At 40.6% G+C, this 19,598-nt stretch overlaps 1 protein-coding gene across 2 annotated transcripts in view; it reads left to right on the top strand.

Moving 5' to 3' along the window:
* The window catches only part of dnaja1 (DnaJ heat shock protein family (Hsp40) member A1), a 29,183-nt gene extending 19,898 nt beyond the window's left edge, over positions 1 to 9,285 (top strand). For both annotated transcript variants that reach the window (XM_010868280.4, XM_034291151.1), the window contains exons 6-9: positions 287 to 401; positions 550 to 665; positions 788 to 888; positions 4,943 to 9,285. In XM_010868280.4, coding sequence (XP_010866582.1) covers positions 287 to 401; positions 550 to 665; positions 788 to 888; positions 4,943 to 5,170 — 560 coding nt within the window. In that variant the 3' untranslated portion in view covers positions 5,171 to 9,285. The remainder of the gene's footprint in view (positions 1 to 286; positions 402 to 549; positions 666 to 787; positions 889 to 4,942) is intronic.
* The last annotated feature ends 10,313 nt before the right edge of the window (positions 9,286 to 19,598 follow it).

The raw sequence follows: 19,598 nt of genomic DNA, 5'->3' as shown, positions 1-19,598 counted from the left end.
ACTGGGTAGGTGATATCTGCATTATGGCCTTTTGTTCGACACGGTACTAGGCCTTGTTGTTGATGAGTTAGGGTTAGTTGTTGATGTTCCTATACTGGCTGTCTGCGGGTTCTTAAGTCTACAGTGAATGAAAATGCCCTTTTTCCGGGTACGAATCTACAGGGTCCATGGAAATTGTTCTAGAAATTGTCCTACTCGGTACCGGTAAGTCGCATAGGTCGAAGACTAACTGTACTTGTTTAGTTATTTTAAATACATTTTTAATTAGATTCATTTCTTTTTGCAGGTATGAAGGATGGACAGAAGCTTGTTTTCCATGGGGAGGGAGATCAGGAGCCTGGACTTGAGCCTGGTGACATCATCATTGTCCTGGATCAGAGAGTCCATCCTGTGTTCACGAGGTAGGGGCGGGTTATGAGCAATTTTATTAAAATCTAGGTAGTTTAGAAACTTAGTTTTCCTTTTAAACATTTACAAAAAAATCCCCTTTATTTGCCTTGTTGTCCTTACCTGATATTGAATTTTTTTTTTTCTCTGGCTGCGTCTCAGACAAGGGGAAAATCTGACCATGACTATAGAACTGCAGCTGGTGGAGGCCCTGTGTGGTTTTCAGAAGCCTGTTCAAACACTTGACAACCGATGTCTCCTCATCACCAGCCCCCCAGGTACAGTGCCTAGATTAAAACCCAATTATTATGCCACATTGGGACTTTATATGGGAAGTTTATAACATGTTTTGTAAAGGCATTTATTTAGTAAATGTCCTACAATTGTGTTCACATTGCAGGGGACTTGATCAAACCTGGGGACAAAAAGTACATCATGAATGAGGGGATGCCCATGCACCGCCGGCCATTTGAAAAGGGACACCTTATTATCCTTTTTTCGGTATGTGCTGTAACCCTAATCATTTTGTCCTCGTTGTTTTTTCAATATTCGTGTTTTACAGCTGCCATTCAAGTAGATTTTATATGGTGACTTCTAAATGTACTCCAGAAAATATTTGAAAGGATACAATGAAAGGGTATTATAGAATATTTGCATTAATATCAGGTGAACAGTTTTCTTTTTTCATTTTTGTACCCTATCTGGACATTTTAGGAAGCAAACATTTTAAGAAGTCACAAAAATAATTCTTGACGCAAACAGATTTAGAAGGCGAAAGGTGTTGTGTTTTGAATACGGTATGTGTTGACCATGACATTCTGTTTCAAATGCCTCTTTATGCGTTTGCCTAGCTCTGTACTCTATGATGTGAAATGATGCAATGTCTATGGAGTTAAAGTGGAGTTAAAGCCTTTCCATATTTGCAGTACATTTACTCAAGACTATTTGAGGTGCATTCAAAAGCAGACCAGAGACGTCATCTAAATTCTGATTTCGGCTGGTTAATATTATATTTGCAAACTACTACCGGCAGTAATACTGTTAAATGATATACTGAGTAATTATTCAGCAACAGTAAAAAAAAAAAAAAAAAAAAAATGGGAGGGTGTTGCTGATAGTGATCTGGGGATGGCGCACCTTGAGCATATATCCAAAGACAATGACACCATTAGGGCCGGAAGAAGGCCATTGACCAAGAGGCACATAAAAAAAGTGGGTGTTGTGTGCGCACGTTTGCGTGAACATTTAGTATGCCCCCTATAGTTCAAAACACACGAACTGTGGAGTTACGGTATGCTGGTCTTTTTTTTTATAATTTCCAAAACATGCTTATTGCTACATGCTGCCGACTACACGCAAGGTGTAGATTCAGATCCACAGACCCAAATGTGTAGCTTGTGAACAGGAAAGGCAGGGCAAATGCTTGGGGCCTCAGGCCATTAGGGGGCTCTGGAGGGCTGACAAACTTTACTCTACAGCAATGTCTCAAAATGTGGCAATCACAGGGACTGCAAACATCTTCCCCTTAACACTAGAACCGCTGGAAGTGGTCAGTTACCCAGAGGCACCAAAGAAAATGTTTAAAATGTTTTTCAAGGCACTCAAATATTTTATTAGAAATGACACTTTGCTACAATGTGAACAGTGTACAGCTTGTATAACAGTGTACATTTGCTGTCCCCTCAAAAACTCAACACCGCCATTAATGTCTAAACTGCTGGCAACAAATGAGTACACCCCTAAGTGAAAATTTCCAAATTGGGCCCAAAGTGTCAATATTTTGTGTGGCCACCATTATTTTCCAGCACTGCCTTAACACTCTTGGGCATGGAGTTCACCAGAGCTTCACAGGTTGCCACTGGAGTCCTCTTCCACTCCTCCTAGACAACATCATGGAGTTTGTGGATGTTAGAGACCTTGCGCTTCTCCACCTTTCATTTGAGAATGCCCCACAGATGCTCAATAGGGTTTAAGTGTGGAGACATGCTTGGCCAGTCCATCACCTTTACCCTCAGCTTCTTTAGCAAGGCAGTGGTCGTCTTGGAGGTTTGTTTGGGGTAGTTATGTTGGAATACTGCGCTGCGGCCCTATCTCTGAAGGGAGGGGATCGTGCTCTGCTTCAGTATGTCACTGTACATGTTGGCATTCATGGTTCCCTCAATGAACTGTAGCTCCCCAGTGCCGGCAGCACTCATGCAGCCCCAGACAATGACACTCCCACCACCATGCTTGACTGTAGGTAAGACACACTTGTCTTTGTACTCCTCACCTGGTTGTCGCCACACACACATGACACTTTCTGAACCAAATATGTTTATCTTGGTCTCATCCGACCACAGGAAATGGTTCCAGTAATCCATGTCCTTAGTCTGCTTGTCTTCAGCAAACTGTTTGTGGGCTTTCTTGTGCATCATCTTTAGAAGAGGCTTCCTTCTGGGACGACAGCCATGCAGACCAATTTGATGCAGTGTGCAACCTCTGCAGCAATGCTGGCAGCACTCATGTCTATTTCCCAAAGACAACCTCTGGAAATGACCCTGAGCATGTGCACTCAACTTCTTTGTTCGACCATGGCGAAGTCTGTTCTGAGTGGAACCTGTCCTTTTAAACCGCTGTATGGTCTTGGCCACTGTGCTGCAGCTCAGTGTCAGGGTCTTGGCAATCTTCTTATATCCTAGGCCATCTTTATGTAGAGCAACATTTCTTTTTTTCAGATCCTCAGAGAGTTCTTTGTCATGTGACCAGTATGAGGGAGTGTGTGAGCGATAACCCCAAATTTAACACACGTGCTCCCCATTCACACCTGAGACCTTGTAACACTAATGAGTCACATGACACCGGGAAGGGAAAATGGCAATTGGGTGCAGTTTGGAAATTTTAGGGGTGTTCACTTTTGTTGCCAGCGGTTTAGACATTAATGGCTGTGTTGAGTTATTTTGAGGAGACCGCAAACTTTACATTGTAGCAAAGTGTCATTGCTTCAGTGTTGTCACATGGAAAGATATAATCAAATATTAGCAAAAATGTGAGGGGTGTACTCAGTTTTGTGAGATACTGTATATGTTTGCCAAGAAAACAGTGAGCCTCAGCTCTGAGCCTATAACCTCAACTGGGGTTTGTCCCTAACCTGACTGTACAAACGTGCGCACACAACACCCACTTTTTTTATGTGCCTCTTGGTCAATGGCCTTCTTCCGGCCCTAATAGTGTAATTGTCTTTGGATATATGCTCAAGGTGCGCCATCTCCAGATCACCATCAGCAACACCCTCCCATTCAAAACATGCATGAGTCAAAATGACCCCGGTGGGCACTTCTAGTAGGTGTTTATGGCTCGGCACTTCTACTGTTAAACAACCAGTGGATGATTTGCAATGACATCTCATTGGAAAACCTCCCAAAGGCACCCCCTCCCAAGGTATCTGCAAGTTTCAGGAAGTGAAGTTGAAGATTTTTTAATACTTTTTAGTGCCACTACGAATTCATAACACCCCATGCAAAAAATACACAAGGACACCAATTTGACTGAAGTACCCACTGTTAGAGCAGTAAGCCTACTGCTAACAATAATGTTACTTGCTGTACTGCGCAGGACTGTTTCGGTGATACGACCAAACAAAACTGAGAAATTACAGGTTTGTTGGGGGCTTTTCGCAACGGTTTTGTGTTTCTAAAATTTTATAACGGATTCCACAGATTTAATTCTCATTTGTGCTTAGTTTGAAATACTTCTTGCAAAAAACACAGTTGGCTTCATTTTCTTTCCCTTCAACAGATTTCAATCACAAATCAAAGTTGCTGTTGTCCAACAACTTCTGATTCAATTTACACTTTCCCATGGTATACCATTTAACAGCTAAATGTCCACTATGTAACTAGCTAAATTACCTAGCTTGGTACTAGGTGCCAAGTACTTGTTACGATGATGAAGGTAAGAAGACTGTAAAGTGGAAACACTTGTTACATGAAGTCATTCATAGCAATACCGTACCATTACCATGACCCACAAACTTTGATACGTACCGAACAGTGGGCTCACTGTTCCATTGCATCCCCATTATCTACGTTATTAGTCACATGTTCTCAAAGTTTGACAAATTAATTCCAATTCTTGCGTATGTAGCTTGCAAGAATTGAGGTCCAAGTCAGTGGCATTTACTCCTGGCCACCATGCCCACGTCTCCCTAGAAAAATGTTACATAATTTAAAGCAAATGCATGTACTTCTGCCCTTAACGGCTGTACAAATATGTACATGAAAGGGAACTGTACTAGTGTGGTACCATACATGTATCCAATATGCATCTGCACTGGGCGATTCAGTGTTTAGGCAAGGAAATTACTAGCTAAAGTCCTGTGTAAATACTAATGTTGCTCAAAGCAAACCTACCAAAATGCTCTTTACGAGCATATGGACACTTATGTTTGTTTATGTAATTGATGTTATAATGGAGAGTCCATCACTGTCAGTGTGTATTTGTCACATGTAACAGTTTTATACCTTATATTTTAAAGAAAAGATCAGAATGTTGAATTTATTCTTTCTTTACACCAAAGGTGGTGTTTCCTGAGGCCAACTTCCTCCCCAAGCACAAGCTAAAAGAGTTGGCACACTATCTACCACCCAAAAAGGAAGGGGAGCAATCCGAGAGCATGGATGATGACCTATACATATATGTCGACCTAGAGGACTGCGACCCGGCCACAGTAAGACAGAGCCATTACCACTACATGGAGGAGGATGACTACCCATCCCCAGGTGGCGTGCAGTGCCAGACCTCATGAGACCCCTTACCTCACCTCTTTCAAACTTTAAGGATTCAACACCCTCTGGGAAAATATGCACAAAGCATGTCTTAATTTAACAATAACTGTTGAGCTGAAGTGACCCTTTGGGCCAGTAATCTGGATCTCTGTTCCAAGACGACTGCTGTCTTTTAGTCGGATCATGTGCCTGAGTGATTTGACAGTTTTTCATTTCCTTAGATGACTCAAAATGGAGATTCTGGAAGCGTTGTGGATGCTGTGACCTTTTTTCATATGAAGTTTGATTTCATGGTAATTTTTGTTTATTAGCAGGCTGTTAGCACCCTCTTTTGCTTTGCTTTATTGTTGCAATGAGAACAGTTGGTGATAGATTTTGTTGGCGCCCATATGGGAAAGATTATTAATTCCTCACACTGGAGAACTATAGTCCTGTGTGCACATTAGGGGTGTAACTATGCATCAATATGTATCGGTGCACCAGTTTGTGTGGCAACGATTCATTTGTATTGGTGGAATTTTAAATAATCGATTTATACGGTGGATTTGTTGTTTTAATAATAATATTAATCTATTGCATTTGTAAAGCACTTTATAGAGGAATAATCTCAAAGTGCATGAAAGAGAAAATAATTAATGAATATGCAAATAATTATATTAAATAAATAAAAGAACTCTGAAATACATATAGAAAATATCTACATTACATTATATTGATAATACAGTAAACTGAAATAATACATATTATATAATAATGTACAGTATAATTTGATTAAATGGAAGTGCAGGGCAACTGTTAAAGGTGTGTCTTATTGCCTGTTTTTAGAGCTGTGACTATCTGTGCATCCCTGACTCTGTCAGGAAGGGAGATCAAGAGGTGAGGTCCAATGTAGGAAAAGGCGATCATTAAGCAGATTGGCGTTGCTGGACCATAGGGGGCGTGGTGGTTTATAGGGGGAGAGCAGGTCAGAAGCCATTGATAGCTTTATAGATTAAAAGGATCACTTTAAAGTAAATTTTTTTGAGGGACAAGAGGCCAATGAACGTCAATGAATGTAGCTACTGCAGCAGTGGGTAACTCTGTCAAACGTAGCAGCCACTAAGGAAGGTAGGCAGTGAGTGTTCAATAACTTCTCTTACCATCAAAAAACACTGCCAAATCTACTGAACTACACTAACACCACAATGTCACTGAAATAAACCACAGTCTCTAAACCAGGCTCCATTTACATATGCAAAATTCTACAGATTAGAGCCAACTGCTGAATGAGAGTTGGTTACATTTAAATTCAACAGGTAGAAGAATGAACAGGCCAGCTGTCTATAGCTTGCTCTAAAGAATGTAACAGGAAAAGCGGCACAGCTTCACTCAACCGCATTTGTAGTCATGCACCTAATGCCTCGGAAAGTTTGCCAACTTTTATTTGAGAAGATAACAATTGAGCTGATTGCACAGATTTGTCTTATTGACAGGTGTGTTAGAGTAAAAGACACTCCCATGCATCTGTCCCTGCACACTGTCTATGTAGTTAGATAAGCCATTTCAAGGGTTGTTTTCAATTAACGAAATGTTTCTTTTGTTTATTAATAGCAAACGATATTTAGCATGCTACCTAGCAGGTTAACAAGATTAATCAGTCAAATATAAAAAATACAAAAGACAGCAGTGGAAGAACAGACATATAGGCTACTGCACACGCAGAGATGTAGAAAGATTTTCATTAATGATAGGATGTATACAATATTAAACACTGTTTTTATTTAAAAAATGTCTTTTTCAGGTGTTTGTAAATTGTTTGCTTTTTTGGCAGCACGCTGAGAGGTAATAGCAAATTGTACTGTATGAAACAGCCAATACATTAAATCGTTTCCCATTGTATTGATACAGTATTGTGTCACTGTGATGCCTTTACAGTTCAATGCAATGATACAGTTCAATGCAATGGAATTATTACATTTTCAAGTATTAGTTTTTTATGCCTGAATCGGTTATGATTCTTAAATCCCTGCCAGTTATTCCACTGACTTTAATTCTATACCCCATTTTAGATCAGTTGTATAATTGATTGTTTTGTCGACATTTTCATAAAATGCATATTGGCCTCTTTTCTGTATCTGTAAGCTTTAATTGTGCTGTGCACGGCGGTATACACAGGGTGAAAGTAAGCTGTTATGACAGAATAAATAGTGTGCGTATGCCATACTGACAAAACCGCTATCAGAAATCAACAGCACAAGCATACATTTATCTCTAAGCTAAAGCTATGGATGACAAAATGGCGCAAAGAGAAACTACATTGGCCATGTTTGTGGAATATGACTGGGTGCTAAGCACCTGTTCTTCATTGGAATTAGTCAAATTCTTATTGAACATTTAATCAACCTTAAGAATACTTCTACGGCTGCAATATGTGCTGAGCTTGAACACCAGGGCTTCTCCTGTACGGTTTAGTTTTTTAGAAGTGTTAATGTCATTGGTTGAATAGCAATAGTGTAATTTGAAAACAAGACCCAATCAATTCCAACATTTAGCTGTTTGAGTACCATTACTGATGAGTTCGAAAATGAGTTCAACTTTAAATTTTCTAGTAAATTATTATTTTTTTAAATAGAGTTACATTGCCATGTTGAGTCTTGTTCTTACATCTTTTACCTCAGTGATTGGTGTGTTTGTTGTAAAGCCTGAGAGACAGATTCAGTGAGATCATGTTTTTATGCACATTTTCAAAGCAATGGTTGCAGGGACTAACAGTAAACTGTGTATGTTGGCGCTATTGGAATCTACCTTTTACTTGTAATTTTCTCTAACACAGATCTTTTGTGGTCCCGACTGAATTCAGGCCTTAAAATCCATGGAGAATGAAGAGCTATCACAGTATTTTGCTGTCTTCATTTCACTCTTAATTTAACCTCTGGGTTTACCTGTGAAAGACTGCTACAAAAATTGGGATTTCGTTGTAAGCAAATGTGCTGTTTTAATTTTGCATCCTTTGGGACAGGTGGATTTAATGTTAAAATTGAAGAAAAAAAAATATTGTCAAAAGTTGTATTTTTCTGATCAGTTGTATTAGAAACAATCATTTTGTTTGTATATTGTCATATTTATAATTAAATACAGAATGTTCTTTCTCAAGTGTTACAAATGAACTTTGAAACATTTCTGGGTAGTGCTGTGTGGCAAATATCCAGATTGTCATACCTACTTTGTGAAATCCTGGCGTACTTGGTAATATGGCACTAAACACAAGGGTCCAACTGAGTTATTTTCGGTCCAACTGAGTTTCTGTAATCTGAAGGTTTGCGGTGCTACGTATGTGAAATCTCATAGCAAATGAAAGCTATAAGACCTAAGAGACATCAGTCTCTAACATGAACTAGGACAGACATCCTTGCTATATAAGTTTGCAAGGTTAGACAAAACAAAAGAAACGTTATATGGTGAAGGGCCATTCCTTTAAAATATGTAAATCAGCCTTACAAACGTAGCTGCTGAGGTCACATTAGGTTGATTGCCAACCAGCAGTAAATATTTTGGCTATAAAAGACATCTGACAATTGGAACTTTGCTGGTTGCCTCATGTTGCTTTGAAAACACAATTACAAAGATGCTTAATAGTCGGTGCCTGAATTGCGAGTGCATTGATCACAAAAATGTACAGTATATGCCGAACATGGACATATCAGCAAGGAACAAGAACGGCCGCATGTTGAAGTTGGCAGGGCCTGGCAGGGTAAGACAGACATGTAACAGGAGTAGGGCCAGCCTTTGCCTTTAAAAGAGCTCTAATTCATTCTTGGAATTCTGTCATACGAGTATAGTGGGATATCGCACCATTCTTCAAGAAGAAAGGCCATATTTTTTGGTGGATCATGGTGGAAATCCACTGTGGGTTTACTGAGTTGGGGAGTGTCTAATTTAATTGATATCCCTAATGTGAATTTGGATTTATTTGTGTGATATCTGGACTGTACTCTGGACCATTTGGATAAATTGTTGGGTTTCACTATACGCCGTTTGTACATTATCATTGTATATGGTAGTCTCTTTTTTGTGCCATTGATATTTCTTAGTGTGTTTGGAAAGCAACTTTTTCTAATTTGTTAACTTTGTCAATACAAGCCAGCTTTTATTTTTCTATGTTTGTTCTTGTTTTTCTGTCGTTATTCACACCATCAGGCGCTGTGCTGAACCTAGACTGGTCTACTTTAAATGCAGTGTCTTATTAGTGCGTTAACTCATTGTTTGTAGTCACAAGTGCTACTGTATGCAGAGCAAGGTAAAGTTTTATAATGGACATTCAGTGGATATTCGTTTTCTCTTGTCAATAGTCACTGAATGCTTGACTTCATAGCTATAAAAATTATGGATTTTGAATCGGATAGAATGGACTGCAATCTTTACCTTTTATTTTTTCAAAATGATGTAACTTTTGGTTATTTGAAATTCAGTATCTCCTAGAAAATGTGCCATTACTATAGAAAGTGCGTATTCTAACTTGAAGGAAGGTGGGCTACAATTTAACATTTCAACATTGGCATTCTATAGCTCCTGGAAAAAGCATGCCATGAAAATAAAACATTCTGAATCATGGGAGGTGCACTAAAATCCAGAGCTTTTTGGCAAGTCAGTTAGGGCATCTACTTTGTGCATGACAAGTAATTTTTCCAAGAATTGCTTCCAGGCATTATTTTGCATATAAACCACTATATCACAATTCCAGTGGGTCAGAAGTTTAGATACACTAAGTTAATTGTGCCATTAAACAACTTGAAATATACCATTAAATGTGTCATGGCTTTAGAAGTTTTTGCCTCAATTGGAGGTGTACCTGTGGATCTATTTCTAGGCCTGCCTTTAATATCGCTGCCTTTTTGTTTGACTTCATGGGAAAATCAAATAAATTAATTAAGACCTCAGGAAAAGAATTGTACCCCTCCACAAGTCTGGTTCATATTTGGGAGAAATTTCCAAATGCCTGAAGGTACCACATTCACCTCTACAAAATATAATATGCAAATAACACCACTGGACCAAGTGACCGTCATACCGCTCCAGAACGTGAAGCGTTTTTTTCCACCCACAAAGAGGGGAAAATCAAACAGTTCGCTGTGTTTTTTAAGGAAACTGATAGACCTTCACTGCTGCATAAGTCTAGCTTTCATCCTAAAGACACTTTTAGAGGGTTGATTTAATCACGGCCGATAGTAGAACCTCGGATTCAGGAGGAACAGTGTGGTTTTCGTCCGGGCCGTGGAACACTGGACCACCTCTATACCCTCTACGGGGTGTTGGAGGGTTCATGGGAGTTTGCCCAACCAATCCACATGTGTTTTATGGATTTGGAGAAGGCATTCGACTGTGTCCCTCGCGGCATCTTGTGGAGGGTGCTTCGGGAATATGGGGTCCTGGGTCCTTTGCTAAGGGCTGTCAGGTCCCTGTACAACCGAAGCAGGAGCTTGGTCCGCATTGCCGGCAGTAAGTCAGACTTGTTCCCAGTGCATGTTGGACTCCGGCAGGGCTGTCCTTTGTCACCGGTTCTGTTCGTAATTTTTATGGACAGAATTTCTAGGCGCAGCCAGGGGCCGGAGGGTGTCAGGTTTGGGGACCACACAATTTCATCTCTGCTCTTTGCAGATGATGTTGTTGTGTTGGCCCCTTCTAACCAGGATCTTCAACATGCACTGGGACGGTTTGCAGCCGAGTGTGAAGCGGTGGGGATGAGAATCAGCACCTCCAAATCCGAGGCCATGGTCCTCAGTCGGAAAAGGGTGGCTTGCCCACTTCAGGTTGGTGGAGAGTGCCTGCCTCAAGTGGAGGAGTTCAAGTATCTAGGGGTCTTGTTCACGAGTGAGGGAAGGATGGAACGGGAGATTGACAGACGAATCGGTGCAGCTTCTGCAGTAATGCAGTCGATGTATCGGTCTGTCGTGGTGAAGAAAGAGCTGAGCCGCAAGGCGAAGCTCTCAATTTACCAGTCAATCTACGTTCCTACTCTCACCTATGGTCATGAGCTTTGGGTCATGACCGAAAGGACAAGATCCCGGATACAGGCGGCCGAAATGAGCTTTCTCCGCAGGGTGGCTGGGCGATCCCTTAGAGATAGGGTGAGAAGCTCGGTCACCCGGGAGGAGCTCAGAGTAGAGCCGCTGCTCCTCCACATCGAGAGGGGTCAGCTGAGGTGGCTTGGGCATCTGTTTCGGATGCCTCCGGAACGCCTTCCTGGGAAGGTGTTCCGGTCCCGTCCCACCAGGAGGAGACCCCGGGGAAGACCTAGGACACGCTGGAGGGACTATGTCTCCCGGCTGGCCTGGGAACGCCTCGGTGTCCCCCCGGAAGAGCTAGAGGAAGTGTCTGGGGAGAGGGAAGTCTGGGCATCCCTGCTTAGACTGCTGCCCCCGCGACCCGGCCCCAGATAAGCGGAAGAAGATGGATGGATTTAATCACAACTAATATACTTCCATAGAATCTAGTTTCCCAGAAGATGTGGAGGAGGCTACGACAGTACACTTTTCAGCTTTAAGACCTAGGGGATATTCCAGGCATTTCCATAGAGGTGTTAAATAAGTGGGTCTTGTTTTCCCGGAACATAGTGTATACAAAGGTGAAGAGGATAGTCGCCCTTTGATCCCCATTGTGGGGACTTATTTGCAGGCCCTGGTGAGGTTTGTCTCTGTAATTCAATCTTATTTCCAACAGGCTCAGAGTGAGATTCAGGAACTTAACTTCCAGGTTATTTCCGCTTATAGGAGGAATAAAAATCTTCAGGATATTTTGGTACATTCTAGCCTTACTAAAAAGGAACTGGCGCAGAACTAGCAATTTCTCCTAATGCCCTTAATTTTTTATATACAATCGGGACTGGGAGTCCCTACCAGAAGCAATGTCCAGTTGGACACTAAAAATTTTGTTTATGGGTTACAGTGCAGATTGTCTCCACATAAGGGAAAAACAGAATGCCTTAAAGGAGAGACTTAAACAATACTTATATTAAAAAGGGGGATAGGTTGACGGTTTTGTACACCCTTTTCAGGGATCATAGAATTGAAAATGTGATTATAATGGGTTTGGAGAGCAATATGCAGTGGTCTACGGTTCAGAGACAACCGGCTGAACAGCGCTAAATTGGGGTTTTGAAAACAATGGATCCTCCTGGACTCAATGAAAAATTCTAAGTTGATTAATATGCCTCCATCTTGTGGTTCTTTTGTGACTTACACTGTAGGACATTTGTGTTGTACAGGAGATGGCCATTCTGGGTCCCTCTTCTTGTTTTAACCCCCACCCCCTGCCCTTTTCTCTTTATTAGCACTTATTGGGATATTATCTCAACTATTTATGATTGGATGAGCATGTTTTTTTAAATGTTATATTCACTTTCCCTTTTTCCTGTTTATCAGCACTTATTGGGGTATTATATCTCAACTATTTATGTAGGTTTTTGTATATTTGAGGGTGATTGTGTGTTTCTATGATATACATTATTTTACTGTCAGTTCAGGGTGGTGGCCCGGGTACCATTGAGTGTGATATGGTGTGTGGGGTTCATGTGGGCTCTAGGCTACTGGAAACGCATATTAGTTCCAAACCCTAACCATTGTGACCATGCCTAAACTTAACCATCTGATGGTCTTCTGTCCAATAGAGTGGTTCCTAATAGAGTAGATGTATACCTGCTCCAAACCCTAACCTTAACCACTGTGACCATGCCTAAACCAAACCATTTGATATTCTTCTGCCCGTTGGATTGGTTTTCGATAATAGAAATATATGTATGCTTCAACTCTAACCTTAACCATCACAATCTTATGCCTAAACCTTACCATCTGATGCTTTTCTGTTCCACAGATGGGTTCCCGAAAGTGGAAACTTATACCTGCCTTAAACACTAACCTTAACCATTACAACCTGACAACTGATAACATTTGAGCAAGGTATTACCACTGTATGTTGCATTTTTATCTTCAGTGCTTTCATCTTCAGGGCTTTTCAGTGGATTGCTGCTAGGGGACAGGGGGTACACATGTGTGATTGTAATTCCATCAATAAGAACTCTTAATGGAAGTACAGAGACAAAATTCTCTTGCCACAGTTTAGCAGTTTATTTGCAAATAGAGAGAAATGTCAAAAGCTTACAGAATAAACCTGTGGGGCAAGTAACACCGAACAAGCATCAGTACTTATATAGTGAGAAGAGGTGTAGTAAGATACTGAACCGCTGTCTTATGTCAACAATACATAGGTTTTACCCAAAGGGTGTGCTGTCCCCCCACTTTATCCCAGGTAACTAAGGACACTGTAGGTAACCTATTCAACTCAGAAGGGACACACACCATCTGGGCAAAGAACAGATACACAGATGGTTTAAACATACAGATTGATGTAGGACCCAATACCAGATCCCTCTCTCCCACATTCCTTGTCTTATCTAAACATGGGGACTAAGTACTTTAACCAGTAACTCCTTTATACATTTATAGAATTAAGAATACATCAGTTCAAGAAATTAAGTGACAATTCGTCCTCTTGACATGAAAGCAACCCTTGGTGTCAGTCCTTAAACAATTTACTAATGGATTGTCAAACATCAAATGAATGGGTCTCAGGCTGTTAATATCAATACTCTATACATAGTGATCATGTATGGTGTCATCATTCCAATAATAAGGGAACAGAAAGAAATTTGAATTGTGTGTGTCCTTGTCAGCATGAGTCTGGCACATTACCTGTGTTGTAACTTTTTACAAGACCACACATTTTCATTACACATGACTATAACATAGTACAGTAAAAAGTTGTATGATAATAACAATGGTCAAAGTAGGTAATTTCAGTGAATTATTGACAGTTTGGGGAAAGTTGCATAGACACGTGGATGTGTACACACCAGTCACTAAATACATCCTTGAATTTGTTACTGGTACAAGGTTTTCATATTCCAATTGTTTGATTCACTGAAAAGTCATCTCGTGGTTGCAATAAGATGTACTGCCATAGTCATCACAAATGTTCTGCTCATCCAAATGTCAGTCAGTTGTGAACCATTTCTTGGCAAACCGATGTAACAGACCGTAAAAATCTCAGCTACCTGGACAGCAGATTGTGTGATGAGGTGCACCTAGTATGGACCCAACCAGCATGGCATGATGTCATGCAACTGGCCTTTCGCGGCCCAGTAAATGTTGTTCAGAACCGGAGCTTTCCTTAGCCCTCCGTCAGTTGCAGGTTGCCCTTTTCATCTTGAGGCAGAATTACAGCTGTAAGGAACCAGGCATTACTGAAAAATAACAATTTCACTCTTTTATATATTTGGTATAGATTCAATGACCAACAAATAAAAACTACAAGAACAGAAGAACACAATTTCCTATTACTGTTCCAATTACTCAACATCTGTTAACATAGTTTGCTTACGTTGAAGTATCAATCTTAAAGACAATTCACAACCATTATTTAATCCATAATTGCTTCACCAAATGTAGCATGGTGTCAGTTTCTCTAAGCACTGGCACATCAAAGACGCTGTTATCCTGTCAAAAATCATGACCCCCCCATGCCATGCCAGAGCTCACCCTGAAGTAGGGTGTGAGGGTCCTGATTTTGAGTAATTAGCCCAATCCAAATTTAAAACATTACACTTTTACACAGGGAAATAAAAAATCCAGAAAAGAATCCTATCTTTTGGAACTCTTGTCTGTACTAGATGTACTCTGAAAGTAATAGTTACAATTGGCCCTTAAAAATCTCTACTTTAAACAAATTGTCTCAACTCAATGTGTCAATTTGGCTTTCAACCTCTTTGGTGTTTGAGAGCTAACTGATGGTCATAACCAGTCAAAACCAGAAAAATGAACACAAAGTATTCAATGTAGCTGAATTAAAATTAAAATGTTGATCATGTCACCAATATATCTGTTTCTTCTCTAAGGAGTTCAAATGTGTCTAAAACCCAATTTACACAACCCTAATCCAGCCACTGAAGAAGCGCATGGTGTGCGAAACGTCAGGCTTTCATTTTCTTTTTTGTTTTGTTTTCTTTCTCTAATTTGCAGTGAATTTATTGCTGTTTTAGAATACCACTTGTTGTGGCTTTTAACAATAAAGTTACGTTTTTAGCTTAGTTACTGGGAAGGCATCACAGTCCATCAGCCAACAAGAGACTATAAGGAGAGAACCCATCAAACAACCAACTCAATCCTCTACTAAGACATTTTAAACTCATATGAGCAATACTTCATAGACAGATTATTGAGAATGCCCTTAAGACTAATACATTTCCAGTGGGGATGATGAAACAAGTAAATAAACATACATCAAACCATCATCTCCAAACACAGACACAAACACATAAAACAAAAGTAGCTGCCAAGACCCAATTGAATCGCAGTAAACATGCAAATACTATGTGACCATTACCATGCTATTTTTACATCTTCTGCGGCCCCTATTTGAATCATAGTGCACTTTACAAAGCTATACGCTGGGAAAAACAAAATTACAGACATAGATTACAGGAGAGTACCATCACAGTAGCGACCAATCTGCTTAGGAACACACCAATGACTACTACTCCAGTTCCAGTCTCCCTGCAACAATCCTCTACTCGCATCCCACCAACAGATAAGCCTCACCAAGGCTCTAAAAGCCAACTAGGCCAGGTGTGACATCCCCTGAATCAGGTAGGAAAATTCCAGCCCAAACCTATTACCATTCAAGCACAAGTTATTCATACACCTCATAGTCAACCTGAAGTTTTAGGCCCTCCTGGGCCCCAGGGGAAAGCAGTGTCACCCAACACAGCCATAATTACGAATGTAGCTACTCATTTGGATTTGGATATTTTGCCTGCTTCTAATCAAGTTACTGATACTGATATTATTGTTCATGCAGTCAGACCCAAACTCGAACACGTCGTTTACGGTGGAGAGAAAAGTAGAGGTGGAAAAAGTGATGATTATGGGAAAAAACTAAGAAGGCTTCCCATCTGAACCTTCCTCAATTCTAACCTCTCCACTGTTATGGAAATTTTGATCTAAGGTATATTTGAGAAATGTCTGTCTTTCCATTGGTTGGTAGTAAAGTTTTACTTTGATTGTGACACACGTCTGTATGATATCAGAGGATTATTAGGTATTTGGGCCATTTCCTTCTGCCTAGATAAAGAAGGGTGTCAGTCTTTTGTTCCTCAGGAATGTGGTCCTTGGGGGGAGTAAGGTCAGTTACCTTTAGGTAAACACTACAATAAACATTATGGCAGGAAGGATAAGGTGGGGGGACAGCCCTCCCTTTGGGTAAAGCCTTTGTGACACAAGACAGATGGGCAACAACTTACCACACCCCTTTTCACTGTAATAAATACGGATTGTGCATGTATGGAGTTAGAGACTCCTCAGACGATTATGTTGGTAAGCGTTTGACACGTCTCTCTTATTTGCAAATAATATTAAAATGGTTAACTTGTGCTTAGAGAATTTCCTCTCTGTACTTCCTTATTTAAGAGTGTCGATCGATGGAATTACCATCACACCACGCTCGAGAGGCCCGGTGTTAAATTAAATCCTTTTGTCTCCACAATTAAGGGGTCATGCTGAACCTATAATACGACTTTCTCCTTTGCCTACACCGAGACATTCCACACCTACATCTCCAACTATGCCTGTATATTTTCCTACTAGGCATTGTAGGTCAAATAGGAAGATTCATCAGTGGGAAATCAATTCCACCAAGTCTATTGTCATTATTGGGGATTCCAACCTGGACAGAATCCCTCCCCATAAGTTTGAACATATTCAAATTGACAGTTATCCTGACGCTCAGTTTCACCAGTAGGGGGGTTTGCCAAATCTTGAGTTTTTCCTAATGTTGAGGTGGCGGTGCTCTCTCTAGGGATCAATAACAAGGACCAGACACACACTAGTACAGCAATAGGCCAACTACAAGCACTTCACAAAGAAGCATCCATCACATACACTAATGCGCTCATATCCATAAACCCATCATTAATTTTTCACCTTATCTTACAGATAAACAGGCTATGTTAAAATCTCTCAATCAGTACATAGCAACACACTATAATCATAATCCCCTTTTTGAAATTCACCATACAGACTTCCACACAAAGGAGCATGATAGTCATCTACTACAGCTCATAAGATTTTACATCATTGGCCGAGTCAGGCCATTTTAATTACACATCTGATTTTGTTACTCCTCCATTTAGTGCACCATCTAGATGGGAGCCTAAATCTAACACCGTCTCAGCACCCATCAAGAATTTGATCAAATCTAACACTCATATTATCCAGAACTTTCATTACTCTACTATACATCCAAAACAGAATATGTTGGAAGGGGAAGGACAGGCCATACATAATCTACGCAGACACAAACACATTGTCATTAAACCAGCTGATAAAGGCTCTAAAATTGTCATTATGCATAGCCAGAAATACCTTTTGGAAGCTAACCGGCAGTTATATCTAATACATTACACTACAAAGTGATCCCCAAATCCATACAATGGGAAACACAAATTAGAATCAGACAGATAGTAGCATGATCAGGCTAAATACATTACACATAGACAGAAGGTGTACTTGAATGGTCCGGAAGTGCCTCTATAGCGTTTGTTTTAATTGCTAACTACAATACACCAACCACCTGAGAAGTGGACGGTCCCTTTCGAGGTCCCCAGGGGAAGACCCATTGTTTCAGACTGTGGGAGTGAATCTTCAGCAGTCGCAGAATTTCCCAATCCCATATCAAGTTTTATTAAAGACACATATCATTTCGTAGGTACACTTCATACAGTTCCAGTTCCATAATACATGCACATCTATTTACAATAGACATAGACGTACACCAACATAGATATCCTGGTAGGTCTGGCAGCTGTGGATCCGCAAGATCCAAGTAGGCCAGACACACAACTTTTACTGCTGGAAATAGGGCTAAAGAATAATGATTTTACATAAAAACATTTCTTACAAATACACGGCACAGCTTACGCAAACATTTACATGATATCTTTGGAGTGTGGCAGCACAGTTTGGAACATTTCACCACATTCATTGATATACTTAACAATCACCATCCTACGATAACAGATACGTTTCAGATTCACTCACAACAAATTAACTTTTTAGATACTATGGTCTTCTTTCCAAATGCAGATACACATACAGTCTTCTTGCACACAAAAGTCTACTTCAAGGACACAGACATGCATGCCTTACTTCATAAATCTAGTTATCATCCAAAACATACTTTCAAAGGTATAGTGAAGTCACAATTGATCCATTACAGATGGTTATGTAAGATGGGGGGGAGATGCTGAGGAGGTGGTGCCCATACTCTTTGCGTCCCTGAGGAGGAGAGGATACTCCAAGAGATTCCTGAGAGAGGCAAAAAAGGACGTGTGGGAATTATTTGCCCCTCATGACCTAAACCTGGACCCTAGCATTAGTCAATCTCCACACCCAGCCATAATCATAGTGGTAACCCTTCCACCCATGACCCTAACCTTTACCCTTCTACCCAATACCCTAATCTTAACCATTTCATCCCTAACCCCAACTCCAGCACACACTCGTATCCTAACCTTAACCATAATCCCAACCTTGTTCCTGACCTTGACCTTAATCCTGTGTTGAGTGGCTCTCTAGTATCCCGCTCTTTCAATTACCCTGGATTAGGAAGCAACTGCCTTATTCACTGTTGGGTTAGGTTAATGATCCTAATCTCCCTAACCTTAACCCTTTATCCCTAACTCCAACCCCAGCACACACTCCTATCCTAACCAAAATCATAAAGCCAGCCTTAACCTGGTTCCCAATCCTGACCCTAACCTTAACCTCAACCCATTTGTCCTCCAGCGACTGGCCTGCAAACTCATATCCTAACTAGTCCTAACAAATTCTTAACAAATCCTAACAATCGAAACGCAATTCCTAATAAGTCCTAACAAGTCCTGACAGAAAAGGGGCGTTCCCGGCTCTGACTGCAGCACTTTCATGAGCTACACTCAATCAGTTCCAGTTGGTGGCGGTATTGGACCGTCTTTTGTCGGTCCTTTATTATAAAAATAAATAAAGGACTAAAGAATGGATAAAGAGAAGACTACGACTTTTTGGAGTCTAACGTTTTGTCTGACGACTAGGTTTTACCTCAGATTTTGTTTAAAATTTTGCCTGACATTACGTTTTGTCTGACAACTAGGTTTTACCTCAGATTTCTGTTTCAAATTTTGCCTGACATTTACCCTGCTATTTGTGGAAATGCCTAAGAAAGGTAAACCCGACGCATATTGGGCAGGTATCCTGTATCAGTATGCCCAGGGGAAGTACCGGTTTACCACAGGTAAGAAGCCGGGGGCTGGTAAATGGAAGGCTGTCATGGAGCGCATTGAAGCCTGTCCATTGACTCCTATGTACAACCACCAAGTCCGCGGAG

This window comes from Esox lucius, chromosome 25 (genome assembly GCF_011004845.1).
Source record: "Esox lucius isolate fEsoLuc1 chromosome 25, fEsoLuc1.pri, whole genome shotgun sequence".
In the NCBI taxonomy this organism is placed as follows: Eukaryota; Metazoa; Chordata; class Actinopteri; order Esociformes; family Esocidae; genus Esox; species Esox lucius.
This window is presented reverse-complemented; position numbering and strand designations above follow the sequence as displayed.